The following is a 26,823-nucleotide window of genomic DNA, read 5'->3' as shown; positions in this document are numbered from 1 at the left end:
GAATTTTGCAACCCTATATAGGAGCACTGTGTGAATGTGCGAATGGATGAGTGTGACCTGTACTGTAAAGCACTTTGAGTGGTTCATAAGAGGAGAAAAGCTGTTATTTTCAGGACTTGAGACTTTATGTTTCCATCATCCATCCATCAGCTCTTCCTGTGGGAATCCCTCCCACATACAGGGCATCATGTCTAGCTTGTCATGCCCAGAACACCAACAGACGGTTAATGGTGCATCTCTACCAGGCGCCTGAATCACTTCCCATGTGAACGAGCAGCAGCAGCTTCACCCTCTTAGATGCAGACACTCCTCGTGCAAACAGACCTATAGGCTTGAATACACACTACTAACTGTCGGATGCGCACTGTCAACACTGATGCAGATATTTTGCAAGGCAAACTTTTCTCATGTCATTTGTAATAATGATCTGAGCATCAACCCCACATGAGTCAATTGTGTTGTTACCCTCTGTCCTTTAACGTTTGTAGGGCCGCTCCTCTGCTCTCTCGCTCTAACTCATGGTCGTCTCTATCTGTCACTTTGTTGGTAAAACAAGGAGCAGCATAAATCGCTGGATTACAAAGGCCAGTGAAGCAAAAGAGGTCAGATAGACGAGGTGACCGTGACGCTGCTGTGTCTGATCGTTTCAGCAGCGCTGCCTCCACATGACAGGCCCCGAGGGCGACTCACAGAGGGTCAACCTCCCAAATGTCTACATGGCTCTGAAATCCCAACTACACAGTGCCAAACAAATGACAAATGTCCCTGTGTTTTCCTATGTGTTCACAGTTGATTTATGTGAATATGCATCTGTGCTGTTTGACACGTTGAAGTGAGATTTCGACAGTGTGGGCTCCAGTCTGTCTGATGTTAAACTGCCACCCCACTCTTCTCTCTCGCTGCAGACACAAAGACTTGTCTCTCGGGGAGTGTCTGGGCAGATGTAGAGCGAAATGATGAACAGGAGCAGAAGGTGGGAGGCTGGAATGGGATGGGCTGTCTAATAGTGTTCATCATGAATCTGTCCTTTTTCTAGATTGCTGCTAACATTCCTGCACCTGTTGATTTGTCTTTGGGATTTCAGGAGCATAAGTTCAAACGGTTCCTTACAGTAAAGCAAGGTAAAGAATCCTGCTATCTTATTGTTTGACTGAGATCCTTAACTGTTACGGTTTGAGGGAGGTGATGGACCCAGGATGCAGAGGTTATTAAACAAAAGGTATTTAATATAATAAAAAGGTTTAAACAAGACAAAAACAAAACAGGAACACTAACATAAGTAACTGGCGGCAAGGCGCACAGAGAACAAGGAACGAGGAAGCTGGTCGAGACAGCTGGAAGAAACAAACCTATTCTCACGACGTGGGGAGAAAACAACTAGTACAAACCGACAAGGGGCTTGGGGAACACAGAGGCTTAAGAAGACACAGAGGGAAGGCAGGAACAATTAACCCCAGGTGAAACACATGAGGACTGGGAAGACAATCACCGAAAGGAAGTGAAGATGGAAACCACACACAAGGGACAGATACTACAAAATAAAACAGGAAACAGAAAATACACAGAAGAGACTGAAATTAACAAACTAAAATGACAAGACACCACACTTAACATTTTGTTCCTAAGGGGAGAAACCTGTGCAGACCTGAGCCAGTGTAGCAGGGTCGGCACACGATGTTGATCTTCCACCTCACCCACCAAAACCAACCAGTGTCACAAGCATCTTACCAGGAAACACAGAATAAAGCTGTCAACTATGTTTATATCTTCATTTAAGCCTCCATGTCCTTTATGTCCTTTGAGACAATTCATAAATACAAAAAGGCAACTTAAATACGGAATTTGCCACGGTATCTTCCTTTCTGGTTATTCAGGGCATGGTCAGAGTGATCAATGCATCCAGTGTTACCCTCATCCCTGACATGTACGCTGGTTGTAGATGAGGAAAGTGGACCTTTACAAGTTAAATTGGCCAAACTGATCATTTCTGTTGATGTAAAAGACGAGCTAATGATGGGGATCAGGCTCAAGCATCATGACAGCTGGAGACACGAAGTTAAACTTGATGAGTTGCAAGGGCAAATGTTCAAGGATAACTGTTTGGCAGACTTTGGGGGCCATCAAGTTGCCTTCACAATACCAAATTTTGACTGAGACGATGTTATGCAGTAAGTTCTGTGGTGAGTGAGCTCCTTGCTCAGAGGCAAGAAGATCATTTGTGAGGGAGCCTTGTTGCCGTCACAGAGCTTCTAGAACCAAACAAGGTAAAATTGGTATAAAGTGTAATTTTTCTCTCTAAAGAACACATGCAGAGTCAATTACAGATAATGAGATATTGAAAGGAATGTCCAGCATTTCCCTCTGTCTTGCAAAGAAGCTACAGACATATCAAACACCATCCAAGCAGACATGTCTGTGTGCGGGGTCAATGCTCACTTTGATACACAGGACAAATTGCTGTAAAAGGACTTGTTTGAACAAGTTGTTTTGGCTGAGACCAGCAGCAAGTAGCATCATTATTACCTTCATTTATTATGGCCCTTGGAGAATGTTGTAAAAGCTTAAACAAAATATAAACAGGTACAACGTTCATCACCCCTGATTTACAGAGTATATCCACAGTTGATTTTGGAAGAGTATTACTGGACATCACTGGTCATAAGTTTTAAACAAGAAAACCCCATAGCAATTCTTTAATATATATGTGTATTATCAGGAAAGAGGCTCTGATACAGTTTGTTTCATCTTTTTATTGTGTCCTGTCATCAAACATGAATACTTAATCAATGCAACTGATGACTAAATCCTACATAAAGAGCTGACACCAGGGGTTGCCGATATGAACACTGAGCTATCCAGCTACGGTACTGCAGACACAATACTCACTACAGATAAACAGCTTACTGAGACATTGCTATTTTATGTGGAGACTATAGCAGGCTGATGCCTGGAGATTACACAGGATACTTTGCAAATGGGTTAGCCTGACAGAGGGTGGTTGGGCTTTAAACAAGCTGTGGTCCAACTGGGCTTCTGCCTCGTCCTGATGAAGGTTGCAGAGCTTCATCCACGTGCGTAAACCCGTGTGCACACTACGTCATCGGCCCCGAAAGTCTGGAAGGAACAAAAACACATGTCAGGATTTTAGACCCATGATAAAGATTGCCCTTACAGTAAGTTCAATGAGATTCACACTTTAAAGCTGTTTTCTCTTCAGCTTCTACGAACATCTCTTTAAATGTCTAACCCAAGCTCCTGCCCACCTCACACAGTGATTGGCCACAACTGTGCCTACAGATAAACGCCCTCGATTAGAGACCGTTCCCTTTTGTACTAACTATCGTGCGAAGAATACAAAGACATGCAAAAATAATAATTGGAGAGAAAATTAGGGGAACTGTGTGCGAGTCATTTGCATTAAGTACAAACACTTAGGTCTTTAAAAGTCTTTAAACTGATGAATGAACTACTTTAGCAAATTTGTCGGATCACTGTGTAGTTCAAAATACACAACTTGCTGTCTTTTGATCGGGGGTCTCGCCGTCATTGTGAGTTCACACTACACAGCTGACTGGCGACAGACGCCAGACACTACATGATCTTTCACCACAGGAGTGTCTGGTCCGCTCTTATTGGCTGCAGTTGTCGATTCGATTATAGCGCCAGCTCCAATATGGCGAATCGTGTTAAAACCACATTCTACTCTTTTTTTCTTTTTTTTTATGGTTAATTAACAGCAGCACCTAGTGGTACAGTCTGAAATAACCTTAACTGACCACAACAGAGGTCCAAAATTTCTGTGTTTCAATGAATATGGAACTTCACGTTTGCTCGACGAGGAAGGGAAAAGTTGACGGGCTTACATCAAAAAACTCTATTGGGGTTTGAGTTCACAGTGAAGAAAACTGTGACACGACATCAGAGACTAGATGATGGCCATCAATCTAATGTCAACCGCGTTGCAAACTTTATGACGAAACCAAAAGAAAGTGCGTCATTTACGCCCCTGAGGCTTGAAGTGAGTGATCTGCTGTCATTTTCAGATTTTATCTCATAAAAACCCATACGCCTCTGCCCTTCAACTTAGTTTTTTTTAAAGACTAATCCAATTAAAATGCTTATGCAAATCATATGGAAATGTGCCCCACTTACAGTGTGAACTGCCACAGACAATCAGACCATTACTTTATGATCAATTGCCCTTTGAATCTGTGATGTTGTGTGGTTTTCAAGTTGCTTGCCCTAAAGGAGAGAGCTGCCTGAGTGCAAATAAGACTCATGTCTGTGGAGAGGCTTTCAATCTTACAGGATTTTAATCATTAAGTATTTATTTAATGGTTGTCAAGTTCTGGACTTTAATTGACTTGCAAATACGGGTGTTAAGTTGTTGCAGGGGAAATATCAGAAGATCAGTCTGTTGTCTGAATTTAAAAGATGAGTTTTGTTTAGTTATAGTTTAGATTTAGAAACTGAGTCTATTCTGAGGAAAGAACCCCACAGACTTTAAATTACTTCTTTTGTGGAGGAGCACGGAAGGAGGCAGTGGTCAACTGAATATATTTGGTTAAATCTGTTTGTTATTCAAAGGTGTTTCATAGTTTCTCAATGAGAGCGGTTCCAGATTTTGGATCCAGTGAAACTCCTGCAAGTACAGGATCTCCTTGCTGCTTATTTCCAAAACATTTGTTGGTGTTTTTTAATTTTACGACTTTAATCTCATAATATTATGATTTTTCTTATGATATTACAACTATAATAATGTTGTGAGTTTCTTCTTAAGTACGACTTTATTCTCATATCATGACTTTATTCTCGAAATCACGGAATTTCTTCTTATTACTAACACTAAATCTGCTGCTGTGGGGAGAAAAACTGAATAAACACTGTGACAGGATGAAGGATTGCAGCAGCTCATGGCTATTATGAAACCACACATGAGCATTTGAGCATTGTCATAAGACAGATTTGAAAACTTCTTTTTCACACTGTCCCATCTATCTTTAAAAATATATTTCACCCACTTGGTTCAAACATATTTCTGGAGGAGTTCGAGCGACTCCATCCATGGAACTTGTCACTTCATTTTCCCACTGACACTGTCAAACCTGCCGTGGCCCTGCAACTGGGGCAGATGTCTCAGTTGGAAGAGGAGCAGATTTACTTGTAAGTGTTGTCATGGTAACAAATCCAAGGTGTATGAGCCGAGAGCCAATTTAATTCTTTAAATCTTCAGCATCTATTAAAACAATATGGTGGATGAGTCTGCATCTTTTTGCAGATGAAGAAATTCAGGATTTCTATCAGCAGCAGTCTAGATGCGGACGGGTGAGAGGATGGTGTGACAGCAGGGAGGAGTGAGGTGAGAAGAGCGACTCGGCTGCTTGTCACAGCTCGGCCCGATCAATCTCCGTTAGAGCGTGAGAGCCTCAACTTGCTCCTGGCTTGTTATATAAAACCCTGCAAACTTCCCTGTTTCATTTCTCTGAATCTAAACCTTTTTATATTGTTTCAAGCATTTGCCTGTTGGATATTCATCTTACAAGCACTCAAGGAAAAACAAAAGCAGAGCATGGGAGCATTGAACTTAGAGAGAGGAAAACACTACAGTCCCTGAGAATTGTTCTCCTGGTCCGTTGATCTTGGACTGCTCCCCCTGCACATCCTTCGAGGGGCTTTAGACCCATTGACTCCTATCCATATTAATCTGGCTAAATACAGCGGGTATTACTGCGATGTCAGCAAAGCAGCTCCTCTTGTTCTCCTTTCACATCTCTCTGCAGGGTGGATGAAAGCTGGGCTCCTTGGGAAACAGCCTCTCTCATTTCCTTTACGGATGAATCTCCAGGGTGACTTCATTCACTCCCTGCCTCGTTTCATTAAGCGTTTCTCAAACAGAGTACACTAGCTGCCTGAAAATCCCCTTTTAATGCATGTGAAGACTTCTGAGCCTCCATGAGAACAAGCCACATAACACATGAGCCATACGGAAGAGCTACCCATCTGTCTCTGTACTCTGGGAATGTACAGTACACCTTTTTCTCTTTGTTGAGCATCAACCTCAGCCAGATACAAGAGTGATTTCAGAGAACTTCAGAGCTTTTGTCTTTCTTTTTCATGCAGGAGGCTTCCGGTAAGAAAACCTCTGCTGTGCACTTACTAGTGTGAGCTCGTCTCCGTTCAGCTCTCGGGTCCAGAATGTTTTGGGGCCATCGCCGTCCACAAGAGTCTGCTGACAGTGGATCTTGGTTTCTGACTCCCAGGTTGCGAGACTCTGCGGGGGGAGGCACAACAAGGTGGGAAGGTCAACACAATGGTCTTAGTCGTGGTAAAAAACATTGTCAAGAACAGCCTGTGGGGATTACCGGGGCTTTTCCTGAGGAAACCACACACGTATTACCACACGAAGGGTCAGGGCAGGCAGATGCAGTGGCACAGTGGCCGGCCTCGACTCTCTAAATTGAGTTTGTCTTAGATAATGACCATCAATAATAATCTTTATTGTCCTAATACAAGTACAATGACAGTTTGGAGCAAGCCTGTAGATGCCTAACAGCTTAGTTTAAGAAAACACAGTAAAACACTATAAAAATATGAAAAAATATGTTTATACAATTAATTGAACATAGAGAGGCAAACCAAGCACAGAAATAAAGAGACAAATCCTCTAATTAAGTGATAGTATCAAGTAGAAGGTATTACAAGTTAATAACAATCTTTCACCGATTTGAGACCCCGTGTGTTACCACAAAGCTTCTGTCTCCCAGAGACAACACTGCTCCTGCCGAGCCATGAAATGCCGCAATGCCCGACATTAGCATAATTTACCTCTATCAACTAGACTACACCTCCTAATCCAATCACAACAGTGTGGACTAGCTGTCCAATCAGAGCATAATATGTCTCCTTAAACACTTAGACACTTAGAGTAAATGTAGAATTTGTTTGCTGACAACTCATCCATTTTAAATGTTACTGACACCCTTCTAGTTTACGTTCAATTACAAAATATAATCACAAAATTCCATGTTGTGTTACATTTGAGACATATCATGTTGTTGTTGTTGTTGTTGTTGTTGTTGTTGTTAGTTTTTGCCCTGATCTCAACCCTCTAACAACTTAGGTATTGACTCTAATGTTGTAGTTGAATGGAAGTCAGCCATTCCTGCAGCTAGGTCCATAATCTGGTTGAAAGTCTCCACAGAACAGTGGAGCAGCATATTAATGCCCACGGTTTAAAGAACATGTAAATATTAAAATATAATATCCTGTATTTAATCAAATATGTCTCTAATGCTGAGGAGTCCACACATCTTTGGTCATATGTTTCTGCAGAATACTTAAGTTAATATTGGTGCCATACGACGCAATGAGATATTATAAACCAGTGGCCTGAATGAGAGGGGAAAAAACACATATAAATCCTCTTAGTATTTTGGCGAGTCTGGACCCCGGTCTGCTAATTCGCTTCAATAATAGTTCAAATGACTTCAACAGGATTAGTCAAACTGTGGCTCCAGGACTAATTTGTCCTGAAGTTACTGACTCATGTGGCCTTTCAGGGTTAAAACCAAGGGGACCCTGTGGCACTGATTTGTGTAAACACACAGGATTTATCATTTTGTCTCCTCCGGGTCTATTAACTGACGTCGTATTTCATTAACACTGTCATACGAGTTGTTCTCTTCTATGGACAGTGAGGCATTTTGGGTACTGATACCAATCTCTGATTCGAACTATTAAATCCAAAGCTCATTAATTATTATGTAATATCCTGTTTGTTCTGGACAATGTGACCTTTTTTTTTTTACCATTGAACTAAACCAAGTTAGCCTGTTACCTCTACCAAGGAGGTTATGTTTTCACAGCTAAAAACTACTGAACTGATTTTGTTGGGTGAGGAATGGGCCAAAAAATACCCCATAAACTTGGGGAGGATCCAAGATTGTTCTTTTTTGCATTCCTTAACATTGCAAGAATAGAGACCTTCATGAAAACCCTGGCATATGTAGACAACTGATATCAATGACCAGATTCAATTTGGTGCAAATCCGGATAATATGCACAAGCATCAAGCACAAACATCCATCATTAACAATTCAACAAAATAAAACTCAGGACAACCCAAGCTTTTCCATTATCTGCAGAAAGACTGTGCATTTGTAGCGTTTTTCATTGACTATTTGTTTGATCATTTGTACACTTTTTTAAAAAGCACCTCTATTCACTTTTAGATGAAGCAGCAGCCTGAGTTCCTGTGAGGCAAATGTTAATCACCATATCAAAGGTAAGCAAAGCCACGATGGTTCCCTGCAGGCTGCCGTCTGCACACTTTGCCAAGAGGAACAACAGCGGGGGCTTTTCTCCAGCTTTCTAAAACCCTCCTCCACATTTCTTTTTTCCAATAAAGCCAGAACCCCGAGAGTCAATTAGCTACGGCTCCAGTTTAGTGCTAGCATTAGTCAGCTTCTGACTTGGATGGATTTTCTCTCATGCTCTCTTCTGCACATTAATTCGTGTACAAATTCTCACACATGGTGTTTTTTAAGTAAATAACAGACCAGAGCTTGTGCACGCACATTTGAGACCAAGACAAACTCTGCTGGCTCGTCCAAGTCATTTGTTTAACCCTGTCCGGTTTTCTCGAACGTTTTATTTATCAGAGCCTCTGCTGCCTTTGGATCTGTATAAGTCACTTACAGACATAAGCGTTTTCATTGCCTATCAGAAACACAAACATTGTTTCAAAAAGCGGGAGAGTATTTCATTTCCTGCTTGGTTTAAAGTTTTTGTGTTGGATTATACAACATTTCTCTCAGAGCCCAAAATAAAAATAACACTCATCTCCACCCTTGGACTTATCTCTTCCCAGAGTTTGACCATATTATCTCTTTCTCATAAGTGTTTGCTCTAGGGATGCACCGATATGGAAATTCTTGGCCGATACCGATACCGATATTTTAAATAACAATCTGGCCGATACCGATACCGATATTTGTTTATTTTCTTTTTGTTGTTATTCATTCACCCTTTTGTGCCAGAAAAATAATTAAATAATTATTTAAAAAGACCTATTTAAAAAATGTTCAGCCATTCATCACTCTTATCTTTTAATGACACAAATTGAATCAGATTTATGAAACAATCTTTGATTTAACTAAACTTTATTTAACAGAGACATATTATGCCCATTTTACCGCAAGTTGAAATGGTTCCTCGGGATCTTAATGAAATGTCTGTAACATATTTTGGTCAAAATACCACAAGGATTATTTAAAACAGTACCTTTTTACCCTGTCTAAAACACCCCTGTTAAAGTATCATTATAGAGAACGCTCTTCTCATTGATTTACGGTAGCAGTATTGCCCGTTTATTAGAGGTGTTAAGGCTTCTATGTGTATGACGTATGTTGTCAGTTCCCTTGTTACCTGTGCATGAGACGGATGAATATGCATAGTACGCATAGAGCCGGTGCACATGAGAATAAAGTACTTAAACAGACGCTATGCTCATACTTTTTACGCCAAGTTACACTGCGTGAGTCAAGATAACTTAACAAGCCCTCCTCAGTTTTACCTGTTTTTAGTGTCGGGCAGAAATCACATCGCGTCAACACCCACCGTGGCCCTTCGCGATGCTTGTTTTAATTAAACAGTCGGATTCCCCTGGTCCGCACAAGTTCTCAGTCAGCTGCTAGGCGCCAGCCGGAGGGTTCCCCCAGCGGTCGCCCTAGCTGAGGTGATCCGCGAGAAGGGCCGGACACGCGTCCAGAGTGGCCGCCGCTGACCGCGTACCCGGTCCCCTCCAACGGCCCGCCTTCCGCGCCGGCGATGGACACCGCCCCGCGGTCCATGAGAAAGAAAGCCCCCGCACCAGCGACGCCGTGAGGTGCCACCGGATGAGGACCTCCCGGTGTCGCACACTGAGCTTCTGGCCGCGGAGAGGAGGGCGACGGAGCGACTGCTCCCCCAGCTGCGGCACGTGCCCAGCGGTTTTACAACAAATATGAACATCGGCCAATGATATCGGTGAAAGTCAAGTTTATTACAGATAAGCCGATATCAGTAAACGAGGCGAATATCGGCCGCTACCGATGTTCGGCCGATAAATCGGTGAATCCCTAGTTTGCTCATCGCCTTTCACATTCTCAGTAGCTTATGACCTACACCCTGAGGACACAAAACGTGTCCTCAAATAATTTTACCAAGTGAAATTGTTCAAATCTAAAGGCTGAAGACATTCAAGTGCCTCAAGCTGCACTTTCACTAATAACTATTCAACTGTTACTGGAACCAATCAAATCTGACGTTACAACACTCATCTTCTTAAATGACCGGTTTCTATTAGAAACTTTGGTCTTTATTGGACATTACAGAAAACTTTCCCCTACAGCCTTTCTTAGTGGTAATAAAATTTCAAACTTTGAAAAAGATGGGATCAGCAGCTCCTTGTTCGTAAGAGAATAGTCTATTTCACTACTGCTCATCCTGGATATATTTTAGCTGCCACCAGAAAACATCAAACTGACAAAGAATCATATAGATGTTTGTTTTTGGTTGTGCTATTAGCAGCATGGCTACCCCTACTAGCCTGGTTTATTTGTGCCAGAAATAATTATGGTAAAGTCCCAAGCTCTCTCCATAGTCAGACTGGCAATCAGCCAACAATTGGGCAATTTTTCATTGTATGACTTCACACAATTCTTCAAGCTGCCACTATCTACGAGAAACACAATTTCATGATTCTGCCCTAACCCCGAGCTGTTGAGGTCTATTTTTGTGGTGTTTTCTTGACTTCTTGTCAATTTACACTTTTTGACTATGGACATTTTGCTTGTGTTTGGTTGTTTTTTCTTGAGTTCTCAAATGTTGCTCCTTCTGTGTCTCCAGCTTTATTTCCTGCCTTCATCCTGTTTCCTGCCCCTTGTGATCGGCTGCATCTGTTCCTCATGTGTTTCACCTGTGTTCACCTGCCTCCCCTCCTGTATATACAGTGCCTTGCATAAGTATTCACCCCCCTTGGACTTTTTCCCATTATGTACTGTTACAGCTGCAAGTCTTTTGGGGTATGTCTCTACCAGCTTTGCACATCTAGAGATGGAAAGGTTTGTCCATTCTTCTTGGCAAAAAAGATGAAGCTCAGTCAGATTGGATGGAGACCGTCTGTGAACCGCAATCTTCAAGTCTTGCCATAGATTCTCTATTGGATTGAGGTCTGGGCTTTGACTGGGCCATTTTAAGACATTAACATTCTTTAATCCAAACCATTCCTTTGTAGCTCTGGCTGTATGTTTAGGGTCATTGTCCTGCTGGAAGATGAACCTCCGCCCCAGTCTCAAGTCTTTTGCAGACTGCATCAGATTTTCTTCAAGGATTTCCCTGTATTTGGCTCCATCCATCTTTCCCTCTATTCTGACCAGTTTCCCTGTACCTGCTGAAGAGAAGCATCCCCACAGCATGATGCTACCACCACCATGTTTCACTGTTGGGATGGTGTGCTCAGGGTGATGGGCAGTGATGGGTTTTCACCACACATAGCGTTTTGCATTGAGGCCAAAAAGTTCAATTTTGGTCTCATCTGACCAGAGCACCTTCTTCCACATGTTTGCTGTGTCTCCCACATGGCTTCTGGCAAACTCCAAACGGGATTTTTTATGGATCCCTTTCAACAATGGCTTTCTTCTTGCCACTCTTCCATAAAAGCCAGATTTGTGGAGTAGACGACTAATAGTTGTCCTGTGGACAGATTCTCCCACCTCAGCTGTGGATCTCTGCAACTCCTCCAGAGTAACCATGGGCCTCCTGGTTGCTTCTCTGATTAATTTTCTCCTTGTCCGACTCTTCAGTTTGGGTGGACGGCCTCCTCTTGGTAGGTTTGCGGTTGTGCCATATTCTTTCTATTTTCTTATGATGGATTTTATGGTGCTCAGAGAGATGTTCAAAGCTCTGGATATTTTTTTATAACCTAACCCTGCTTCATATTTCTCCACAACTTTATCCCTGACCTGTTTGGTGAGCTCCTTGGTCTTCATGATGCTGTTTGTTCAGTAATGATCTCCAACAAACTCTGAATCCGTCACAGAACAGGTGTATTTATACTGAGATTAAATTGCAGACAGGTGGACCCTATTTACTAATTATGTGACTTGCAAATGTGACTTGTGAATGCAATTGGTCGCACCAGATCTTTGTTAGGGGTTTCACAGTAAAGGGGGTGAATACATATGCACTCAAAACTTTTCAGATTTTTATTTGTAAATAATTGTGAAATCCATGTAATATTTCCCCCCACTTCCAAATGATGCACTATTTTGTGTTGGTCCATTACATAAACTCACGATGAAATAAATTTTAATCTGTGGTTATACCATGACAAAATGTAGAAAAGTCCAAAGGGGGTGAATACTTATGCAAGGCACTGTAAGTCTCTGTGCTTCCCTTTGTCAGTTTGTCGTCTTGTGCTGTACATCACTTTTCCATGGTACGTCTTGTTTCCTAGCTTCTTCTTGTTGGCCTTGTGTCACACCACCTCTGTGTTTCTGCTATTTTGTTTATCGTAGTGTTTCACTTAGTTTAGAATTTTCTGTTTTTGGACTTTGTTTTCTTACCCTGCTTTTCTGCAAGACCCTTTGTTTTAATTAAAATACCTTTTTGTTTGAACCTTGCTTCTTTGCTTTGGTTCAACCTGATTTCTGATACACAAGCGCATTGCCATAAATCCAGTCTTAATTCTACCACATAATTGCGTGCACGGAGAAAGATATCTTGGCGTTATTGATTTGGGGATTAGTGGATCAGCTTTCAAGGCTGGATAGTTCTTCATGAAGAGATATTGAGGGGTGACAAATTAAAAAGCAACACAAAGCTTTTTTTGTTTAGTGTTTGGGCCACAGAGTCAGGTTATTTGATTAGTTACTGGAACTGCTTCATTGTTAGAAATACAAATTTCCTTATTCAGTGTTTTTACATAATGGTGGCGGAGAGTGCTGTCCCATTAGTTTTAGGGCACGGTCACACGTGGCCAAACTTCGCCTTCCGTTCACTTCCATTCAGTGCAAGCAAGGGGGCAAATGAAAAATTCACTTCTTGGGGCATGGCAAATCCATTAGCAACAATGTCCATGTGGTTGACCCGCCTTGGCCGTCATTGGCTGTAGTTTTCATATTAAGCCAAGATGGGGGAGACTGGCAACAGCTGTGTTGAACCACTTCATGATGGCGGACATGAAAATGATAGATTGCCCTACAAAATACAGGCTGCCTGGCTGGCAGTGAGTCAGCAGACCGGCATTTTACACAAGGAGATGGAATGTATTTCAATTATGGATAACAGACCACATAAATGATTTTCCTTCACATCCTGCACTGCCCACATTCAGCTGGAGAGGATGCATATGCCTGATGATGTCTGGTTGGCCTCAGCAGGTTATAATCATTTCACTGCCTTCGCATATGGGTGACCATGCCCCCAGGCTAGGTTGAGATGTGATGACTGTGAAGACCATAAATTATATTTCATAAAATGTTCTTACAAACCAATCAGTGACCCTACATGCTCCATGGATGGGGCTCTGTCATCCTTTTTCTCGACATATTTTTCAAAATATTCCTTTTTACATACAATTTAATCTTCTTCCTTTTGTCATTCGCTCGGTTCAGTTCCTACATCTAGCTTCACATACTGCAGTACTGCAGTGCTGATCACTTCATGGTGAAACACAAACCCGTTACTCTTCAACAGGCATAATAGTTTCAACACATTCACAAATGTTAAACTTAAACTGTTACTTTTAAGAAAGAACTAATTGATTATATATAACATTGTTTTAAAGAATATCAAACATTAAAGTATGAGATGCCTACATGGGAAACTGAATTTCCTGCCCTAGTTATGTATTTCTCTGCCTGGTAGATAGATTTTTTCATAAGTATTCATAAGCGTAAACTTGAAAAGATTTTAGTAACAATCGTATATGTTGACTCAAACATTTTCTTCATCCCCCAACTGCATAGATGGCAGCAAAAGAGGCACAAAAGTCAAGCAGCAGATAAGATTTAATAACTATTCCATTTAGTATTTTCCAGATTTTCAGCAAATATCATATCAAGTTAGATCTAGAAATTACAGTTGGACTTGTGGCTAACTACTAATATTTCTATTCCTCTGACTAGTCAATGAAATGCTACTGTAGAAAACTGTCAAATACGTATTACCTTCATAGACTGGGCAGTAGACCTGGAAAGTGTCATTATATTTCTAAAGACTTCAAGGTTCCAAAAGAGTTTTGTCTCTGTTCTTAACTGATTTCAATTTGACATGAGTAAGGTTTCCCTTTGCATTTTGACAATTGGGAAAAAAACTAAAAGGTGTAGGTCCAAGACTGTGGACAAAATGAATTCATAAGCACAATAAGTACAATTTTAAAACAGTCCTAGACTAGTCATAAGCAAGGACTGTGTAGCTGTGAGAGGATAAAGTCACCAAAACCAAAATAGTCAAAATACGCTGTAATTACTGTATCCTTTAACAGAGTAATTTAACAATTACATATATAATTTCCCTTTCTTATCTAAAGATTCTTTACTATTATTTCCTGCCCAAGTGGATACACTGGCTGTGAGAGGATATGTTAGAAAGAGAGATTCTTGTGGTGGATTCAAATAATACTAATGTCTTTCCATTGCTGCCTCCCTATTTTTATATTGTTTTACCTGCATTCATGCCACCACAGAACAACAATGTGTATACAAGGATGCACACATACAGGAAGGCAGGTACACATATTCATACTATGTCAATTGCATCACACAAACAAAGACCCATTCTTCATTCATGTGAAACCATGCTGCGTTATTTTTTCTATTTTTATTGTTAATAATTATATTTCTTTGTATCTTTGTTACTACTTTGTGTTTTCTGTGTGACTATAATAAATTTACTCTCTTTTTCAGACTGCGATTATCACAACTCATTGGTACAGTACCTATACTCTAAAATCCACTCTCAAATGATTTGAAATGTAATTTGTTTTTGCAGCCGTTGTTTATTGCACTTTTATGTTAAGCATTGAATCAAAAATCTTTTATGGTTATATTATTCTGTATATCTTACAATTAATGTGGGAAAACATCAATTTTAGAATGTTTCAGGGAAATGTGTGTATTGACACCTTGATATGTGAATTAACGTGTTATTGTGTGACATGCACCTGACATGCACGTGCACCTACACATATACAGCAGCATGTGGTTGTGCAGATAGGTGGCTCTTATTTTCTTCTGTTGATTTATTCTATTTTTTTAAGTGACCATTAAATGGACCATGTCATATAGTGATTGATTATAGTGATTTAAAGACTGTTGATGGCGATTGTACTGTTCTTACTGTACTGTAATAAGCTGTAAGCTGCAAGCTTTTTACTTTGAAGTTTATCATTGCATGCCCATTCACAAGCAAAATAATGGTCACAGGCAGAATTTCTTTGAAGCATATATTAGGCGCTTTATATTGCCTTTGATTCATAGGAAGAAGAGCAAGGGAAGACAGAGACAAGGGGAGGACATGCAGCAAATGGTAACAGGTCAGAATCAATGATCAATGCTAAATCAAGATCTCAGACATAGCTGAGCCGTTTGGTTTTAATAGATCGGCATAATGCAGCTTAAACTGAGGCATGTGATACTTATCGCGTTTTGGTCGTTCTCTTTTACAGTGCTCGGGTTTCTGAAGATGGAAGAAGAAATGAGACTCCTACAGGCAGATCACATTTCATTGAAAAAAGAATTGTCGATAAGGAACAGATTGAATGAAGAGAAGATCAGCGTTCAAATCCAAAATTTCACTGCAAAAATGGCAAAACTGGAAACAGAAATGAGAATCCTACAGGCATTTCAAGTTTCCCTAATACCCAAGACACCGGAAATAGTGATTCCACCACGTTGCAATCCAGGCTGGCAGGAGCATGCCTCACGCTGCTTTTCTTTAACCAACCGCATAAGTAAATGGAAAGAGGCTCGTGAGGCTTGCCAAAGGCATGGGGGTGACCTTGCAGTTGTTAAGGATATGAAGGACCAGACATTTTTGACCAACCTGACTTATCAATATAAACAGAATCTTTCATCCGGCGAGGTTTTCCATGCAGCTTGGATCGGATTGACAGACGAGAAGACTGAGAACAGTTTTGTGTGGGTCAACAACGAAGCACTCCAATCAAGTGTCACTTTCTGGTCAGAAAAGGAGCCAAACAACTTTATTGCCGATTGGGACAAAGAAAAAAATGGACAAGACTGTATTGGCATTGTACCACCCAAGGACATAAGAGAGGAAAACTGGCTGTTCAACTGGGATGACGTTACTTGTGTCGGCGGCCGGCACTATGTGTGTGAAATTGAGGCTGTTGTCTCATGATCCAGTCCCAATAGATATTGAGAAGGCCAAATTGAGAAAGACAAGTCGCTGCATCAACTACCGTGGGCTCAATGACATCACTAATGGTGCCCCCCCCCCCCCCCCCCCAAAAAAAAAGTTTTAAAATATTTTAAATCTTGATGTTTGCTGCGTCACAACCGTGACATGTCAACTCCATGTTCCAGTTGCTGAGGAAATTGATGTTAATGTGAATGTTAAGATCAATATATTCTCCTGAAGTAGGTTCTGTTAGCATCTAGCATCACGCTGAAAAGAAACTGGCTGCTACATTAACTCTAATAATAAACTTAATATGTGGCCTCAGCTTTTTCAGCTTTTTATTGCTTTTGTGAATTGATAGTCATCAACTCTATGGGGGTTTAATTGAGGGAACATAGGGCTTACACACACATAATGGTGAAGGTACATAGACAAAATCCCTCTATAGTACAGGAACATGTGGTAGATACATAGATGTAGTTTAATTTGTCTGAGCTTAAAGTTTGGTGTTTTTTAATCAATATTGGATCCGGTTTTGTCCAACTTCTCAAGAATCAGTGTATTATAAATTTAATTCTTCCTCGGAATTCTACGTCACATACTATAGCAAAAAGCAGGGTTAAAACAGTCCAAATATTGTATCACCCCCACAGATGGTGCTTTACTTCTCAGAAGTTATTTTTCAGGAAAATTCGACCTCCGTTACAAAATAGCAAAATTGTTTGTTCTAAAGTTTTGACTTCCACTCGGCACTAAAGCCCGTCTGGTGTTTCTCTGTTCCTCTGCGACTGACAGGAAACACCTTATCACTTCCTCCTCCTGGAAGTGTGAAGAGGCTGCATGATCCCAGTGCACTCATGCAGATTAAGTGGGGCTTTCTCACCTTGTGGCGCTGTTGATCAGCCTTCTGCTCTTTGCCAGCCACACATCAGTGTGTAATCCTTTCAAACATGGGGGCAGTCGGCCTCAGCCAAAACCCACTTAGGCCTCTCCTGCCCGCTGCTCCATCTTAGAGTCCACCAACACCCTACACCACCCTCTCAACCCACCAGCACATGTGCCAGTGCCAGTGGGCGCTGCTTCCTGCAGATTTAGCTCCAGTCTTGTGTATGCTTGCCACACAAGAGAACGATGTGCTTGTCGCTTAAAGCCACTGCCTCAGTGTCTTTGCAAAAAGTAGATAAGGAAAATACAATATAGAATAGAACAGTCAGAAACTATTAGGATAATGATAAATAATTAACTCTGGCTCTGAACTCCTGCACTTTAGTTTGAAAAGAAACCACTGTGAAGTTATTTGTCATAGCTTTAATATGAGCTTTTTGTTTAACCAAGTCTGGTCATTTTAGGGGATGGAATTAGACAAGTTAAAGCTGCACTAATCAATATATTGTATGTAAGCAATCCCTCAAATGACTATGCACTTTGGAAAGTGTCCATAGTAAATCACCAGATCTCAGTGACACTCATCATCAGTTAGGATCCAAAGTGAGAAAGCTTATTATTTTACAGCACAATGAAACTCGGCAGCTTCTTGCAAACCTCATTCAATGTGTTTGAATATAAAGCCACGTCACCCTCTGAGAAACTCTCTGACCACATTGCATTATCAACAAAAGAAGGCAAATGCTGTGATGCCGAAGCTCCAAACCGAACAAATGTATTTGGCAAATCTGTGATGTCCACTGGACTTGTCGGCCTCATTGCAGATAAGCCTCATGTGGCAGAGAAGCCACGCTGGGAGCCGTCTCGCCCTGCCCACTGCCAACCAGGCTCCAGGGCACAGACAAAAGGAGCCACGCTGTCTCCTGGGATCCAAAATAGGTCATTTCTTCTCCCTCTGACTGCAACATGGAGCTCAAAGCATAAAACAAAAGGTAGAGACAAAAACCAATGTCTTTGCTTTTAGCATTATGTGAATATCTGCCATGTTTCTATATATATAGATGTGAATATATATATAAGTCCAATCTCTAAGGCTGCTGTCTGCATGGATGCAATTTCACATTTTTCCATTCCCATGAACATGTTTTCCTCTCCACAAGCATGAATATCACATCTTTCTGTCTCCCAGGAATTTTTCCGCACAGAAATGTGTCCGTAATAAAGAGGATAGCTGCAGGAAGTCTCCAACCCTTCCAGAAGAAAAACCTCAGGAAAGCATGTGTTGCTTATCCAACATGGTTCTCAGACTGGATTTTATTTGTGTGGTCTAAGCAGAAGCTGAGTAAGAGACAGTTTTTTACTCAGAGACTCTTCAGCAAGGCAGAAATCTGGACTGAACAGGAGTGGTTCTAGTTGTTTTGAGAATTAAATTAAATATACTCTGACTGAAACAGTCTAAAATAGCCTGACTGGCAATTTAGGAAATAAAAAAAGTAACACACTAGGACTTTTTAATTTTGGGCTTCAAGTGATTTGTTATAGCCGACTGTCTATTTTAATTATAGTTAATATAACCATGTAACAATTAGCAGTTAAGCAAGATATTGATTTGACATAACTAGTTGCAAACACAACTTTTTACAGATTTTTTAGACATACAGATTTAAAGATCAATTACAGTCTGTAATCATTAAGATTAATTACAGTCTGTAATCATCACACCATACGGAGCTATATAAGGATTCTCAAAAAATGCCCCCAATGTTAAATGGATAATGAAATGCTCTTAATGAAAGGTTTTATTAACCGCAATATATCAAGATTTATTATACCTTTTTTATCCAAGCTGCATTTATTTGACGTGTATGGCTCAGGATGTGGAGAGGGTCGTCCACTAAGCCGAAGGTCAGTGGTTCGATGCTAGGCCAAAGTGTCTTTGGGCAAGATCCTGAACCCAACAGTGTGTGAGTGAGGTTTCATAGAAATGACAAATATATCAAAGCGCTTTAAGCGGTCATCAAGACAAGAAACTTATTTTAAAAAAAAAAATGTCCCAACAATAGAAATGTCTCATCCATGAAACCAGAGGTTAGTGAAGCTTGACAAATTTCACGGTGCACCTCTCCATCCTGCATCTGTTTATAAAACACTGCATCAGCCTCTGCAGACTGTTCTCTGAGAGGTGTGTACTTACAGATACTGCAGCACAGCGTGATGTACTTATTTCAGATTTCTTCTTCTTCAGGGAGGATACAGGCCAGTGGATGCCAGTGAGAAAAACTAGTCACTAAAACTTAATATATAAAACCTCATCAGTCACCAAAGACTGTGGATTAACGACTGACACAACATTTTCAGTCGTAAAGGATGCTCTCGGTTGTGGGGAATTGTGTTTAATATTGATAAATTCTTGATAAGCCTCCAGTGAGCCTTTGGATCAACTCTTGGTGATACGAGATCTCGAAGAAAATCAGTTTCAGGATATTTTAAAATAATGACTCATTGTCTTTAGAGGACAATCATGACAATAAAAGTATTAAATGTGTTGCAGAAAATACTTTTGAACCTGCCTTCTGTTAGTTGATACCATACTCAACCCTTCTAATTATCTGAACAATGAAAATATATAGGTTCAGTGCATTTTCTCTCAAAAACAGCATAACTTATGTAACACTATCTCAGCTTTGCGTGCTTCCCCTCCTGATCTGTGAGGGGACAAACCTCGATTATGTCTGAACTTGGTTTACCCACTGTGTCCTCACTGACTCCAGCTCAGCAGATCAACCTCTGCACCAGGATTCTCATTTCCCTGAGTGAATCAGTGTCACTGTGTTTGTGCCATGACTTAATGTCTCTAAACTCTGGAGCATTGACTCCCCATTGTTGAGTTGCAATACAACTGCTGAGTGAATACACCAAATCAACAGCACATGGATCCCAAGCTTCAAAACTCAGATTATTATGTTTTGTGAAAGTTTATTGGATTTATATTAAACAATAATATGAAAAGTCACAATTTCTAGGTTTGACCTACTGTTGCCTTACTTATAATATGTTGCAATATGGTCTATACAACATCAAATGTTGGTCAATATAGGAAATGTATTTTACAAAGTAAGAATCAAAATCATGAAAGAGTCAAACCTAAATACAGGGGAGTTGTGATGCTTTTTCCGAAATTAGAAAAACAGGTGCTCTGCTATTAGAAAATCCTGTTTATATGTCTTCACATAATCCGGATGGGCAATCGAGCTGCTTCATCTTCATCTTAGTCTCCAAGAGAGTCTCCTCCTCTTCACTGTCATAACATGTAACACAACACAGCTGCTCTTTTACCAGGGCTTCAGGTAACTTTTAAAAAAAAATCTTAATTTGTCAGAGAATGATTCCTGGATCTTGATGGAAAGTCTGCCATCTTTAGTATACCTACAATATCTGTGCATTTTGGTGCAGATACAAAAATCCAGATAAAGGGAAATTACTGTTGGGCCTTGGAAGGTATGCACTCTACTGAGTTCCATTCTAGTTTGTATTTTAATTTATAGAGAGAGAGCAGAGCAGAATTTGTTATGAGATTGAGATCTTATAAAACCTTCCTCCCCAAAAATAAGGAACTAAAAGATTTTAATGTATGCATCTGGCTGAGCAGGGGGCTGTGAGAAACCCCCCTCAGGGCCTGAAGAGGTTCAGAGAGAATATCTGGTGATCCCAAACCAAGCTGCCCTTGATCCAGCCGCACAGGCGTGAGCATGATACCAATAGATGAGACTACGTGGAGGTGTTCATTTTTCATTGAAACTCTCAACAACAAAAGCACAGAGAGAGAGAGACTTGTGAAGATGACACATGAAAGTAGATGTCTGCAGGTTTTAGGGTTAAACAGATGTTTCATTTGCCCATGAAGGAACAGAATTCATCACAGAAACTAAATGTTAAGGTGGAAGAAATGTGTGTGTTTCTCTGACAGAAAAATACACCATTGTGTTCATATGTTGTACAGATGTAAAAAAAAAAACAATAAAAGAATCAAGCTACAATATCAATACCCTTTTTTTCTTGAATAGATTGAATGTCCCCATGTCTGTGATATGTGCTGTGGCAGAGTCGGTGCGGCGGGGAATCCTAGACTTGGATCTTAAATCTTCTCTGTACCTTTCTTCACACAGGTCACTTAATGCTTCTTATTATAGACCATAGTTCATGGTTTGTCTTAAAGACAAGTGTCAGGATGGATCTGCCCGATTCCCACCAGCAGTGGCCATAGCAACCAATGCTCTGGTGGAGGCCCTCAGGGATTACACAGACAGTGTCCGGTGGATGTGGTAAACACAGGCTCCACGTCTCAAGATCATGCAATTACACAAGCTGTCTCCCGGTAAGACAGAGGTAGGATAAACATGACATAAAATGTGATATGGTCAGATGAAGCATAACCTTATCTAGACCTGTAGGTATCATGTGAGTCTGTTTGGGTTTAAATGGGCTCTGCCCTCAGACAGCCTTCAATACTGGGTGATGTTACACTTACAAGCATGTACTGCACAGCTCATTTCTCTTCGATGCATCAATCATTAATAAATGTTTCTGTCAAGACATCTTTTTCCTGAAAACGTCTTCTATCATCTCACAAGATTTCATTCATAACAACCACCTCCAATATCCAGATCTTAATACTTTATTAAATTATTGTATTATTATTTATATTATTAGTAGTATTATTTACATCCCAAATTAGTCACCTTACTGCAAGCTTTATCACAATGCAGTAATAAGAGTGATAGCAGGATCTATGCTGTCATGTTCAAAAGAGGGGTTGCATGGGTGTTAGATTTTTACTCTTCTTCAAGGCTTGAAAAGTGCGACATAAATAAATAAATTATTCGGCAAACACACAGACATGTTGCCTCGTGCTGTGGGTTGTACCTCCATGCTACACTAGAATTCATTTGATCTGATGAGTGTAATTTGTCATATTCATTGTATCCGCTCATGTGTTTTGTGACTCTACCTTGCACTTCCTTCCATCCACCGTCTCCTCGTTAAACTCCTGGCCAATGTGGAAGTTGATCTCTGTGGTGCGCACAGTGGTGGAGGTTTTGATGTAGAACTGATCACCGTCCTGACGGATCTCCACGTGAGGGTTGGAGGCCGCCGCCACAGCCACCTTCCTCAGCATGGCGTTCACCCCTGAGCAGGAACAACACAGGCCATAACCACAAGAGAGAAATAATACAGAGGTCACAGTAATCAATATAACAAGATTAATTTAGTTATTAATGGGCAAATCTTTTTAACTGCCTCATAGTAAGTGCCCATATATCACTATGTGTAAAAGTAGCTTTGTATCAATGGTATATGGTATATGGTTCTTTTATTTTAAGTTGGTTTATTAAAAATAATAAAAAAATAAAGGAAAAATAGACAAATCAGCACAAAACGAGGGAGGTGATGTTTTGGTCAGTTGATGACATTTTTCTCTTAGTGGTTTCAGAATTTGCACCAAAGCAGCTTCCAGCGTGTTCTTTTGTCTTCATTCTCTCCTTTTTTACCCTGGAACCCACCCAGATTTAGACCTCTCCAGCCTCAGCCCCCAAAGCTTTAGGCATATTCAGGTATATGCTGGCTACATGTCTCTTACACCTGAAAGTTTAATATTTGACTGAGAATGATGGAAATGTAGATGTTTCTTAAAACTGGGTTGAATCTGTGGAATTTAGTCTCTGAGGTCTGTGTGAGCAATCATTCAACACTTTGACTTGCTCTTTCTGAAACTGTAAATAGTTGGCTTCATGTTCTGCCAAAGCTCCCGGAGCAATTATTTCATTGACCCCCTCTAGCAATAGTCAGGATAAAAAGACTATAACTTTGCCAACAAGGGTTTAAAGCCACAATCAATTTTGAGAGGTTATTTTGAGAACCCCCAAACCACTGTTATCGTGTGGGGGCAACATCCAGGAATAAAACATTGATTTAATAGTTTAAACTCTACTCCACCCATGAGGGATCACATCACATGTTTTATAATATAAAAAAATCACGTTAGCCGAGCAGTCTGCCCTCATTCCTAAAGAGATTGAAAAGAGATGGCTTTTACCAAAAATGGAATTTGCAGTTTTATTTATTTATTTCGCTTGGTGTACATCCAGATTGAGTGTAAATTATATCAGGCAAACATTCACAGTACATAGTCATACAGAGGAAAGGCTTCTATTTTAACTCTAATAACCACACATATAAGCATTTTCGATTTTTAAGTTAAGTAATTATTTTACTTCCTAAATTGTTTGCTAGTTTGTAACTTAGTTTATTTGTGTGCAGCATCACACAAAACCGCCAGAATTAATTTCCATGAAACTTGGTGGAAGGATGTGGTATGGGTTAATAAGGAACCAGTTACATTTTGTTGTGGATCCAGGAAATATTTAATCACTTTCTTTAACATTGAGTGATGGGTAGTTTTTAAGCATTATCATTGATTCCTTGGAGAATAGTTAATTGATCTTGACGAAAAAGTCAGACATATTTGAGGGACGAGTGTTTGTGACTGTGTAAAATTTGGTGCAGATACAAATAAAAATCTGGATCTAGTGAATTTAAATGTTGTTTCATAAGGAGTTTTAGTTTACATTGCATTTACATTTACATTTTCCAGCTCAAACAACTTACAAAATCCACATTTTGGTTTAGCAGTGGAATTGTACATGAGATGTGAAGTATAATCTTTGACTCAATGAAGACACATAAGACCCATGTGCCTGCTCTCAGACTGTGAGTCTGATCGGTTTGTACAGCTCTGTTCACCCAGCGTGCTCCTCTGCTCTCTGGATACAACAATCCTGCAGTATGAAGTCAACTGAGTCAACATATGCTGATGAGGATTTTGATGGAAAGTGGCGGCCCTGCGGCACCGCGATCCACGTCAGTCGCCCGTCGCAGCCCTTATGTAAGAGTGAATGAGCAATCTGCTGCGGCAGATGTGGTTCTTGTGCTGGTGAATGGGTGAGGTGCTAGACTCACTGACTGATTTCTCCTTAAATCAGAGGAGCAGGTGCCACATGAAAGGGTGGGAGGTGTTGAATTATTTATTTTGCCAGCATTGTTTCAAAACTGACCAAATTCACAGATTTCAGATCATAGATTTCTCAGTGACACACGATTACAAAATTGAAAAATAAAGGCTGAAGATGCCACTTCTTTACAGAGCAGCTGTATATCTATTTTTTGATATCATCAAACAAACAGATATTTTAATTCTTAGTATTTTGAGAAGACTTTCTAACTTTCACAGCTTGCCTGCTTCTAATTCGTTGTTTCCTATCAAAGGCTGGAATGCCCAAAATAATGGAGCACTTTATTCCGTTTACTATTATTTCCGAATAATATTATTTGGTATTTAAAGCACAACAGTGTTTTTGTGACTATTCAAATTAAAGCGCAGTACAGGTCACACACATCAACAGGAACAAACTATTTCAGTCTTAAAAGGTAATAGCTGTGAGGAGGATCAGCCACTTGTTTCTTTCCATCATGTTGTTGGCTTTGTTGACAATTAGAGCAATGAAGCATATCAACCATATGCAGCTTTAAAGTATGACATGCACAGTGCATGACGGCAGGTAGTAGACTGCAGCCTCCCAGCAGCTACATCTGATCTCTAATCCTCCATTCAGAAATTGTATGTGTGGGCCGTTGAGTGCTGCAGAGATGTGCAAATAACTAGATTGTCAAATGTTGGTCCAAAACTGTTCATTTTTCAACTCAGCCCCGTTTGTGCTGAAATAGAAAAAACCATTCATGTGTAAAAAGTTCTAATAATCATCTGGTTTGATGTCAACACTTCCTAAAGAGTTGCAGAAGCTGCTTGCTGCACTCCCAGTGGGACTTCTCCCTTGAGATTTCCAAATCCTTCTAAAGACACCCAGCGCCTCGCCGTGCCCTCCCTGTTTCAGCGCCCCGGCTGGTCGAAAACGCTGCAACTCAATTGAATGACCGAGTTAAACGTGTCTAAACCCAACGCAAACATCAGTCAAGACCAAGACGGGAGAGAGAATGAGAAAAGATGGGACACAAGGGAACAACGCTGGGCTTCAGAGACCTCCCTGGCATTGCTAATGCATGCCCTACTTAAATGCTTAACATGAATAATGTTGTGCCCCCTCTCCCCTCCTCTCTTCATATAACAATACCACGTCTGTTTAGGCTGGAATTCAGCATCCAGTGTTTCATATCTCCTGGAAATCCTGCAGCACCTCCCCAAGAATCCCTTGCCTCCTTTTCCCAGGGAGCTTCTCCCAACAATGAGATGTTGTTGGCAGTCAGGCATGCCAAGCCCAAATAACAAGAGAAGCCTTTTTTCTATGTGGGCATGATGGATAGTCAAACCTCACGCAGGGATGCAGTCCTGGCTGTGGAGGGGAGGGAGGAGAGGGTGAGAAGAGACAGCAGAGGGCTTACCCAGGGCTTTGAGAAGTTCATCAAATTTCTCACTCCTCTTCATCTTCCAGGTGCCGGCAAAGTTAGACATGTCTGCGGCGGCTGAGTGCGAGGGCTGCAGAAGGAACCTGTTCCACGCTCTGACGTCTCCCTCTCGCTTTCTTCTCTCCTCTTTTTCTCTCTTTGACTTTCTCACCCTCCTCCTTCTTCCCTATGTGCTCCTGTCTCCTCTGCTCTGGGCTCAGCCTCTCGTTCACACTGTTTCACCCGAGTGTCTCACTGGGTCTGCTTTTTACTTATTTATTCACACAGACGCTCACACACACTCCACCTCCTCTTGGTCGGTGTGTCTCACTGTGCTGGCTTCAGTCTTGTCTTCAGCTCCTTTATAGCTACTGTGTGTGATGGGAGTCAGAGGAGGTCCCGCCCCCTGAAAAGCTTTGTCCTGTTAATACAGTAGAGCAGGACTGACGTAGACGCTCGCTCTGGGAATCAAAACGGCTGAATTCATCCTTTCAATGAATTCACAGAGCTTCCATTTGTCATCTACTTGATGATAAATAGTCATTTGGATAGTGATTTTGGATTGGAGGTTACCGTTCATTGTTACTGACATCCTTTATCAAGATGGTTACTTTGTTCATAGTTAGTATTTCAGAAATAAAAGTTTGTGAAACTTTGAAAACTTCATGCATCATATATTCATGCATTCTTCTTCTGTAAATAACTCCAAATGATTTAAGATAAGTAGATTTTCTGTTCTGCTGTTCCTTTGTTTTGTTCTCTACCTTCTGTTGAGGTTAGACGGGCGAGATATTAAGAGTTGCATTAGACCCCAGTCACAGCAATGGTTGATAACAAGTCATAATCCATTTAGTAATGGGATTAACAAGGAAATGTGTATTTGCTATGCACCCTTTTATATTGTCTTGTATGTACTATAATGTGAAGTGTATTTATTTCCCTTTGGTCTTACAGTTTAACATCTATACGCAAAGTGTGTGTTAATTCTTTTGATTTTACTCTGGTTTATAATAAAATATTTCAGTCAAACTTTGAACAATAGCCTCAAACCAAAGCTGAACCATAGACATGAATCAA

At 40.7% G+C, this 26,823-nt stretch overlaps 1 protein-coding gene across 1 annotated transcript; it reads right to left on the bottom strand.

Annotated features, from left to right (window-relative positions):
- Nucleotides 1-2,811: 2,811 nt before the first annotated feature.
- Nucleotides 2,812-26,070, bottom strand: crabp1a (cellular retinoic acid binding protein 1a). Its single transcript, XM_053427133.1, has 4 exons — nt 25,744-26,070; nt 22,298-22,476; nt 6,158-6,271; nt 2,812-3,114 (listed from the first exon to the last, which is right to left on the bottom strand). The coding sequence occupies exons 1-4, from the start codon at nt 25,811-25,813 to the stop codon at nt 3,064-3,066; spliced, it is 414 nt and encodes a 137-aa protein (XP_053283108.1). The 5' UTR covers nt 25,814-26,070; the 3' UTR covers nt 2,812-3,063.
- Nucleotides 26,071-26,823: the final 753 nt, after the last annotated feature.

Source organism: Pleuronectes platessa, chromosome 7 (assembly GCF_947347685.1).
Source record: "Pleuronectes platessa chromosome 7, fPlePla1.1, whole genome shotgun sequence".
Taxonomy (NCBI): domain Eukaryota; kingdom Metazoa; phylum Chordata; class Actinopteri; order Pleuronectiformes; family Pleuronectidae; genus Pleuronectes; species Pleuronectes platessa.
Note: the sequence above shows the minus strand (reverse complement) of the source record. Positions and strands in the feature narration are given on the sequence as shown.